This window comes from Anabas testudineus, chromosome 2, assembly GCF_900324465.2.
Source record: "Anabas testudineus chromosome 2, fAnaTes1.2, whole genome shotgun sequence".
In the NCBI taxonomy this organism is placed as follows: domain Eukaryota; kingdom Metazoa; phylum Chordata; class Actinopteri; order Anabantiformes; family Anabantidae; genus Anabas; species Anabas testudineus.
In genome coordinates, this window is record NC_046611.1 from 7,775,954 (window position 1) to 7,786,254 (window position 10,301).

General features: G+C 40.1%; 1 protein-coding gene across 1 annotated transcript in view; it reads right to left on the minus strand.

Moving 5' to 3' along the window:
• The window catches only part of LOC113164370 (gamma-aminobutyric acid receptor subunit gamma-3-like), a 73,924-nt gene extending 65,030 nt beyond the window's left edge, over positions 1–8,894 (minus strand). The window contains exons 1-2 of the mRNA XM_026363635.1: positions 8,625–8,894; positions 8,067–8,221 (exon numbers count right to left, since the gene is read on the minus strand). Coding sequence (XP_026219420.1) covers positions 8,067–8,221; positions 8,625–8,680 — 211 coding nt within the window. The 5' untranslated portion in view covers positions 8,681–8,894. The remainder of the gene's footprint in view (positions 1–8,066; positions 8,222–8,624) is intronic.
• Between the last annotated feature and the right edge of the window lie 1,407 nt (positions 8,895–10,301).

Consider the following 10,301-nt stretch of genomic DNA (forward strand, 5'->3'; position numbering starts at 1 on the left):
ACAAGGGGATCAAGATAATAACCCTGTTATGTTGTATCTCCAAATTCTACTGTTGCTTTCTCAAGTTTCGCTTCACTGCTGTGGAACTGATTTGTACTTTTAGTCCATTTTAAAGACTTAAAGAGTATCAGCAGTCAACAATACAGATAATATCTTAATATGGTGACACGGATGTGTGAGAGTGAATGGCTGGACAAGTAATGACACTAAATGCTGAAACTGTGTGTGAAGCTAATATGACATTATGATGACAGAGAGGAGATCCAGAGCACAACACACTGGGTTCATCTCACCGAGTCCTGTGAAAACACCAGTCAAGGTTTTCTATGTGAAGCACTAGGCAGCATACAACAGGAATGAGATCTGACATTCCATTAAGCTAATTAAGCTAATTAGTGAACTGAAGTATTTTTTGTTTACCATAATAATGTTTACCCTGTTCACTCTTATTTTAGTGTGTTAGCGTGCTCAGATTTAATAATTAGCACTAAACACAACATACGTCTGAGGCTGATGGGAATGTCATTAGAGGAGTCGACAACAAACTCAGAGATAGAAAAACATAAAACCTTTAGAAACATGCTGCTAGCATAACTAAGAACCCGCTGTGCTTTTTCTAATTTCTAGTCTGGAACGGAAAAATATTTAAATCTGTACAATGCAGTGCAAAGTGAACGGAAAAGTCTGCATTAACAACTTGAAGTTAGAAGTTTTAGACGCTTTATAAAAGAAGTGTTGTTAATCTGTGTATTTTACTTTAGAACAAAGTAAGTAGACTCATTAAGCTATTTATTTCAAGCTCTAAATTTTAGTACGGGATTGTGCATAATTTCAATAATTACCACAAATCTAACTCTTAATGCGGCAAATTCCCGCACACGTTTAAGGAGCTTTTAAATAATAACACGCTTGACACTCTCTGTCCCCGTTCTCTAGAGGGCCATGACCCTTCTCTGCTGTTGCACCATCTCTCACTAAGATGCAGTTTGATTTCAGTGATACAAATATGAAAGCATGCAAAAATGAACCACTGGCTAAAACGCAAATGTGCATCAACCAAGGCTGTAGCCTACGATGCTGCACCTTTTACCAACTGAACTTAGTAAATGTACAGAACCTTAAGTCACCACTCAAACCACCATATAGTAGCAGTGAAAAGAAGTCAGATCCTGCAAAGAACGTGATGATGATACTGCTACTGAAGGAGAAAGAGACAGAAAAATAACAGCAGTGTATATAGCTCAGAGAATCCCTAATGCCAGCAAATAATGTATGTGATTGATGTGAGTGTGGATGCTGCTCAAACAGCCCTGGAGCAAAAATGATATATTCACTGACTAATTGAAACCTCACAAAACAAATGCGTGACCAGAGCTCGGCCTTCATTAAGATGAGTCTGATTTTTTTAAAAGTTGTTATCAAGTGGAAAGCTGAGGTGACAGAGGACAGGGAAATAATAGAGCATGGGGATGAGGATAAAGGGGGTCCACCAGAAGAAAAGACAATGATTAAGCTCACAGAGTCAACCACTAGGAGAGAGGAGAGAGGTGCTTCTGGGTGAGACAAATGCCTTTTTCTGCCTGTTTACCAACACTTATTTACAGTAATTTTACAAAAGCATAGAGAGAGAGAGGGGGGGGGGGGGGGGGGGGGGGGGGGTGGTCAGGTATTGATTATAAGTCTCATGCTACCAGTAGTCAAGTGATTGCATGTTTTTCCCAAACAACCACTAAGCTGTATGTTGTAAATTACTGATTAATTAATACAAAAGTCTCAAATATGCTTAAAACAACAGTAGGTTTTCAGTTTCCACAGCCAGCGGCATATGAATAAGCAGAACTACAGAGAAGCTCATATTAAAAAGAGGCAAAAGTGAAAAACATTATTTCATACGTGTGTGTGTGTGTGTGTGTGTAAAGGGGATGACTTTGATTTAGACAGAATCCAGGTGTGTCTCAGAAATGAGCCCCACTGTTCTGACGCTGTCTACGTGAGTGTGCTTGTTATTGTGAGTGTGTTTCTCAGAGATTCACTGCAGCAGTTCTCGACTGAACCCACTCTTTTTTACAATGACTTAAATGTCCCAGATCTGTCTTTGACTCAGCACCATCTCCGAGTGTGTATTTTCTGCATGTTCTTTTCCTCACACACACACAAACACACTTTCCACAGCCTCACATTATCCTGCTTAGACATTAACATTTTATGGGCGACACTGAGATTTGTCAACTGCGTCTCATCAAAATTTCATCCTTAATTACGGAAGCAGAGCTGAAGGGAGATTCCCCAGCCGTGTGGTGAACCACCAGACACAACCAAGACACCAGCAGAGGCAGAAAAACCCCCACCAAGTTATTTAAATAACCTAAGAACACAACTGTTAACTGATATGGAGATAAGCGTTTCTACCACAGTCTTTGCTTAAAGTCTGCTGAAACTTCCTGTGAAGCTACTAAAACTCCCAACTGAAGTCTACTAATTAAATTATTTCAGGATCAGCATTTATATGTTCAATGTGCATAGTCGTAAGAAGCTTCAAGATAACTTTCAGCAGCAGCACATTCATCAGTATTGGCATACAAACTCAGTACAGTTGTGGCATGAAACAAAGTACATTTACAAAGTACTTTACATTGATATAAGTAGAATACTGGATTGTATTATTAAATTAAGGACACAACTCCCTGAACTCCACTGTTTTTTGTATTTACCAATGTTCTGGTAGTAAAAATTATTTTAGAAAAGAAAAAAAGCTCTTTAAAAGTATAAATCTGTACTGAACCATGGTATGTAGGAGAGTAATTTGGGGGCCAAGTTAATTGTTCAGCCCTACTACATATCGTCACGGTAACATGAAGGTGCAGCACCTGGCTGACAGGTTTAGTGTTGAGCCGCATTTTATTATACTGGAGAGTTTTTAATAGCAGCAGCTCAGCAAAGGAAGATGTACCTGAGGCTACTGATGATGAGGAATTACTTTTCGTGCCGTTTATGAATCAAATCATTTAAAAGCGAAACCAGAGTATTAAAATGACAAAGACTATATGAACTCTGAATGGCACGATGATTAAGATACTGTTCAAGTAGCAGGTATAAAAGAACTCAGAACAACGAGGGGATCTCATGTAGCTACCTCAAGTGTTTCAACTGCACATTTTCTTTCCTGAATTGACACACTTTACTTAGCAAAAACAAGTATCACTGTTTCTGTATAAAACTGTGAGAAATTACTGCATAAAGTTTGAGATAATATGGATGCAAAACTGCATTTGCTAACTACGCCCCCATGTTCACCATATCTGTTTTCAGTGTCACTGTGACAGACGCTTGTATAGTGAAAGCACAGGTTTCTGGCAGGACCTCAGCAAGAAAATGCAAATTGCTCAAGTGAGGATGTGTATCACACCTGACTGGAATGGATCTTATTTTCATGCATATGTGAGAGCAATTTCAGGAGGAGTGATGCACATTCCCGTTCATATTAGTGTTCCCTGGCAAGCTGATTCATATTCAGTTATAATTTCATCTAAATAATTGTTTTCATTTTATTTTCAATTGAATTTCAGCACGACTAATTCAGACAGTGCAGTCTCTGTAACAGACAGAGCAGAGGTCATCAGAGCCCTTCACAACTTCTCACAGCCTCAAAGCAGCCCCAGGATGAGGCCTCTCAGTCTAGGGAGAGCCCCATGCTGCAGCTAGAATTCAGCTTGGTTTCAGAGCTGTTGTGCAAAAATCTCTTAATTTTAAGACCTCCACAGTTATGTAGCACCAAACGCCTTAAACAGTTTCCTTGGACACTGTAAATTAGAAAGGTGCTTTCAACATTGCTACAAGAAAGGTTTAGCTATTGAATTAAATGACAGCTTGAAAATCACTTTGATGCTACACTAATTTAAAATAAAGAAAACGGCATCTCAGCTTTTGCCATTGTGTGCATGGATGATCTGCTACTGCCCTATGTGTATTTCAAATCCCATCCCGTAGACCTTTTGTAAAAAAATGCATAATGCTTTAAGACACCATGTCACACACAACTACAACTAGCTTGGCACAACATGGAGGAGGGAACAGACTTGAAAACAACCCCAGCAATGAAAACGACAAACCAAAACTCAGTTGTGTCAAGTAAGTTCATGTCTTGAAGTAAATATGCATGCTCAGACAATTTTCTTCCTGTGCACCAGTCAAAGTTTGCACAATTACTTCTCACTCAAAATAGCAACATGCTATTCAAAACTTCACTAATATAACCACACATCAACATTACTACACAAAACACAGCCAACCAGCTAAAAACTGCTTTTTGGTCCAACAAGAACATCACCTGAGCAGTCTTAGATCCTTTTATCTCTTTTCGATCACACCAGTGACTAAAAGCCAGCTTGATATTTACTTAAGTCCCTTTTTTTCATCCTTGTGTCCTCCAAAATCACCTTATTATTAGATCAAATCACTAACAATTATCAAGTTATGTTAATATACCATGTATACAGTACACGGTATATTCATCTGATACAAATCTGGACATCTACAGTGAAATAAGGTTAGCTAGCTTTAGTATCTGCAAAGGCAACTGTCATTTAGTAGTGGAAGAGAGTGAGAATCAGTGCATTAATGTAAGAGGAAACATACTGTATATCAACGGGGAAACAAACTGCAACACAATGGTTCAGCTGACAAAAGAAATGCACATGTACGATTGATAATGAGAAGAGGTCAAAGTGACATCGATAGTAATGAAAACTAGGTAAAAGTAAATTACACTCAACAAGTGTAGAGGAGCACACAGCTTACATGAAGTACCAAATATTGTTTATTGCAATATTTATTATTGCTTTAATCCCACATAATTCACACTAAATATACAAGTTATTCCTATTTAAACACAAGCTGAGTTCTTTAAAGAATAATAAACAACCAAACCCAAGTCACTAGTTAGCAATAAGACACATCAAAACAACTTTATGAGCTGTTGCAAGTTAAATACTCCTCCTTTTGATTTCAACTCTCCCAAAGACTAGAGCATTAAATATCCTGAGGTTGCAAAAGCTTTAATGCTGTAAACACAAACAATGTCGTTGTTAAGATCACAGGAGCCCAGACAACTCAAAAACTAAAAAACACTGTGCAGCCTGTACGTGGCTCAGGTGGAGTGTGTAGATATAATCATATTCATTTAGTCAGGTTAGCAGTCAGAAGGACTCACAGATCGTGTTGGTGCTGAGTGGGATGGGCTGTTTTGGGAACTAATCAGCTGCAGTGGGTTCAGGGACCTTAGTCATGCGCACACCGACGCGTTTCCGGTCACTAATGGCGCTATGTGACCTTTGACTCCAGAACCGCCCTCTTCATTAGAAGTCCAACCAGCGTCGGTCCCAGCTTCATGGGTCTGGTTCACACATCCACGCGTCACACAAACGACTGAAGAACTGCTCACAGCCATGTTGACACAAACTGTTTCTAATTCTGCGGTAGCTACGCAGCTAACATAGTTTCCTCCGCTGTTAGCTTAGCGGCTAACAGCTACACAGTTCCAGTAACTTTACAGACGTCTAACATTCACACAGGTACCAGAAATGAACACTACGTAACTAAAATTCTGCGTCCTACTTTCCGAAAACATTAGTTTAATTTGTTTATTTGGACATTTTCCGACCTCGACATCTTTTGTTTGGCTTCTCTGTCGCTTGTCACGTATCGCCCGCCTCTTCCTCACCTGCAGCCAATCACAACAGGTGTTTCTGACTGACGGCGAATGACCAATCACATGCACAGATTCAAATTAATTAATTAACCCCTTTAATTGAGCTTCTGTTGTAGTTTATTAAAAACTCTGACTCATAAATAACTGTTTACGTTTTTGGTATAAAATTAATACATTTATTTTTATGACGTAAACTACAAGCAGAATAGAAGAAGTAAAGTTCATTTCGCCATGTGGACCTTTTTACAGATAGTTTTCTCAGTAATAAATTTCCCTCACAGTCATAGATTTACAGTATGATAGTCTCCACTTTTCCACCAGGTCTACAGCTATAATGGAAAAAGGGACTAAATGAGGCAGTTCAAAACAGTTTGGAGCTATTTATTAGTTTAATGTTTTCTGTGTTGTCAAATTGTGTTCTTCGTGATACCATTATCTGTTCTTTGTAGGTGAATTCATTAACTGATTTATTGCATTTTACAGGATTCTATTTTATTTACTGATATAATAACATAAAGACTAAGGATTAACTACATTTAGCTTCTAATACTTTTTTTAACTTTTATTTAAGAAGGATTTAGGTTCTTAAAACTCATAATATATTACTTTTACATTATTGTGTTAGCCTAGTACTTTTCCTCAAAACAGCATTGGTCAAAACCTAGTGCCTAGTGTACTGTTACACACAATGCAATGTATGCTCTGCTGGTGGACATAACCTCAGTCCACTAACCTCAAGCAGACATGAGGAGGCTACAGAGGTCTTGTAAACTCAACTTCACAGCCTCAATTTTTTTAATGTTTAAACTTTCATAGTCTCTAGATCCAACCAACGCCGCCTCAGTTGACATCACTTGAGGCAGTTTACCAGACATCACACAGCTCCCTCTGGAGCTACGAACAGCTTCATACAGCAGTCATACTGAACAGACTTTGATGTGTCAAAGCAGCAGGTTTTGCATTTTATGAAAGAATCTGGGAATATATAACATAAGAAACTTCTGGAGAACCTGAATTCTACTTCTGGGTGTATTGATGTACAAGTTGTCAAGATTTAGGTGATGAGATGAGAAGAAAATGTCCCTGGAAATAATCTCACCACAGAAGCTAATTGGAAAGAAAACACGATGAATAGATGTCAAACACCTCAATAGTGCAACAAGAAAAAAGCGCTGTAAGTTTTGGAAACGTATTTTCTATTTGGTGCTTTTGGAGACATTAGAAATAACAGTTTGAGTTCCGACCTTTCATGGAGATCGAGTGCAGCTTTAGATGGAAATTGATGGAAAACTTCTGCGTTTATGTATAGTTTAGAATTAAGGTTAGTTTACATCGCACCATGTTTTCCCATTGAGATGCATAAGCACAGCCTTCAGTGTGCATTTGATCACAGGAATCAGAGCTTTATTCAGAGGAGCAGAGCTGTGCTGCCAGGTACACAACTGTAATACACAGTCTACTGTCCCTGTTACTACTATCATAGTAGCGCCAAACGATAAACGCTTCAGTGGCAGCCACACTTCACACTCTACATTCACAAAGTCTCAAAAACAGACTGGCCCTCCAAGTGGCTCCTAAAATGTACCAGTAACAATCAATGGGACCACACAGTTATCACAGGAAACTTTTCCAGCCAGCAGCCGCCCAGTGAGAGCACAGCACACTGTGTCAATATGAATCATCTCAGTACTTTCTATTTAGTATCTTTTCTTAATACTTAAGCTATATTTCCAATGCAGAACTTCTATTTATCAATGAGTATTTTTACAGTGTGGTATTGTTTCATTTGTAGGATTGAAATACTCCACCACTGAGCCTTTTTAAATTAACATGGCCTTTAACCACCACTGAATTCAACTACCTCTAAGACTGAATTGCTTTTTACTGGAGCTGAAGCAACTGGTTGATTAATCAATTAGACAACTGGCAGAAAATGAATCAATTCAGACTGTCAATCAGCAGGTTCACTCATGTTTCTTTTTTTGCTGCTTTCCTTATATGTGATAATATGGGAAACACCTTTGGGTTTGGACTGTTTAAAAAAGATATTTCTGTATTATTTAACATTGTAAATGGTATGTTCTCCAATCATGTGACGTTTAATTAATGTTGAAAATAATGGAGAGATTAATGGATTACATCCTTATCGAGATCCTAGGGTGTTTTCAGTAAACACAGAGTGTTGTTAATCCTTTAATTATCTTGCAGGAATAGCTGCAGCTCATTAGTTTCAGGACCATGGACATCTCCAGAACACTTTCAGCACCTCGATCAGCTCCAGCTCAAACCAGTGAACCAGTAACAGCGAACAAAGTCAAGTTTTTACAGCTTTAAACTTGATGATAAAATCCGGTCCTACCTCCGATGTCTGGCCGCAGAGTCTTGTCATATTCCTTAAGCAGATTGTTCAGTATAAGTGTAGCATCCTCCTGGTACGACCTGGGAACCAGCATCTGATTGACTGTGGCATCATGTTGATCTTCGTCGTCGTCGCCATATTCCAGTAGATCAGAACTGGGGGGAAGAGACAGAGGGTGGGGTGAAAAGGAGGAAGGAGGGGGGGGTCCTCAATCATGGTGCCGTGTCTCCCCCCTTTAATAAACCACCATTGTCATGAAAACTTTGTCGCAGCAGCAAAACATAAACTGAGTGATGTGTGCGGCTCGTGTTTGAGGCTCAGACTCTGGTTTTGAGCACAGATATAAATGGTTGCTGTGTTTTCTTGAAGCTGTGTGAGTGTGTGTATGTGCGGTAAAAAAAAAAAACATGTATTATCACCCGGACTCATTCACACAAACTGCGCATTCACCTTTACATCCCCCAACTTTTAAAGCGTCAAAGAAGAAAAAAACCTTCCAGCTGTTGATCATGCAAAAAAAAAAACAAAAAAAAAACGACAGGTGCAGATGAGACTCACCGAGCACCTTGAACCAGCAGAAGTACAAAGAGGATGACCACAAACTTGATTATCATTTTCCCATACGCGGATCAGCTCTGACCACAGGAACTGGAGGATGGAGATCCCGGCGTGTGCTGCTGCCGCTGCTGCGATAAAGTGCCAGTACAGTAGGTGTGCAGCCACCGATCCGTGCTCCCAACTTCCTCATCCGCCCACACACTTTCTTCTGCGTGTCATCCGCGGCCACACAACAGCGGTCTCCCCTCGATCCTCCGAGCCTCCTCGCACGGGGGGAGTGAGTGAGTGAGTGGGGGTGGGGGTGGGGGGGAGAGGAAGGGGGTGGTGGTGGTTCCTCTGGGACGCGCTCGACGATCAATCAGCGCGATCGGTCCAGAGGTTCGGGGCTCGAATCGACGGGATCCAGCTGCGCCCTCCTCCCTCTCCGTGTGGGCACCGGGGCGGCTGAGTGACGGCGTCTGCCTCGGTGGAGCTCAGCATCTGGTGTGACTCATTCACCGTGCACGGGCCACATGCATTACCTGGACCACAGTTGCATGACATTGTGTGAGTGGAAAACACACATAACGTTTAATTTCAGGCTGTTTGTAGCTGAAAAAACTGCAGAAAAACGTATTAACATAAAGTTCATCTCCAACATCTTCATCTTACATTTATCATCTGCGCCATTCGCTTCACGTTAAAGTGTCAAAAATGAGCACACAGTAATGAAAAACAGTTGGATGTCGGTTTTACTGAATCAACTTGATGTTTGTTTATACTCGTGTTTGCTGTTTGCTTGATGATGATCGCCACTGGGAGTCCTATTCAGGCTTTACACACCCGTTTACGTGCCACAGAGTCGCAGCAAGATCTCCTCCGCACTCAAAACAAGTCGTTTCTGAACAGGCGCACAACTCGGTGCAGCAGCGCAGTGTTCAGCCTCCGGACCTGGGAGGATTTCAAGCGCACACAGCGACACACGCACACGCTCCGGTGCGAGCTGAGGGGCTCCACTGCCCCCTGGTGGCGACAAACGCAACAGAAAACCAGGAGGGAACTGGTCTTTACTGCAGTGCTGCAACAGGCGGATTAACTAGTGACCAGCACTGACAGCTCTGGTTATTAATGGTCGTGTTTTACCAAATTAAACTGCTGCTGCAAAAAGTGGAAACACCACTGTGTAAAAATAGTCATTTACAAGTAAGAGCAGAAGTATCATATTCAAATTGCTGCTGATAATCAAATATCCCCACATACTGTGAATCACATACTGTAATAAATTAAAATTAATATTTTCCCCTTTCTAGAGCAATTAACGACAACAATTCCTTCAGAAAAGCAAGAATAGATGGAAAAATATATTATCCAGTGACATTTAATTTAAAATCCAAGGTCACAGACACTATATGTATCCAGTCTGAATTTCTGTATGCTCTTTTCAATAATTAGCTGCTGTTATCATTATTTTCTGAATGGAGAAGCACTACTCTATGTTAAATAATACTAATTTACGAATATTTCATTGTTGTTGCTTTTATTAGATCATTTTAAGTATAATACATTAAACAAATACAGTACATAAAACAAAGAATGGATAACAGTGGTGTGTCCTTCAGCGATAGCTACGATCGATTTGCTGCAAAACTTGAGCAAAGTTTCAGTTGTACTATTTGTTTTTTCCTCATTTCAAACAGA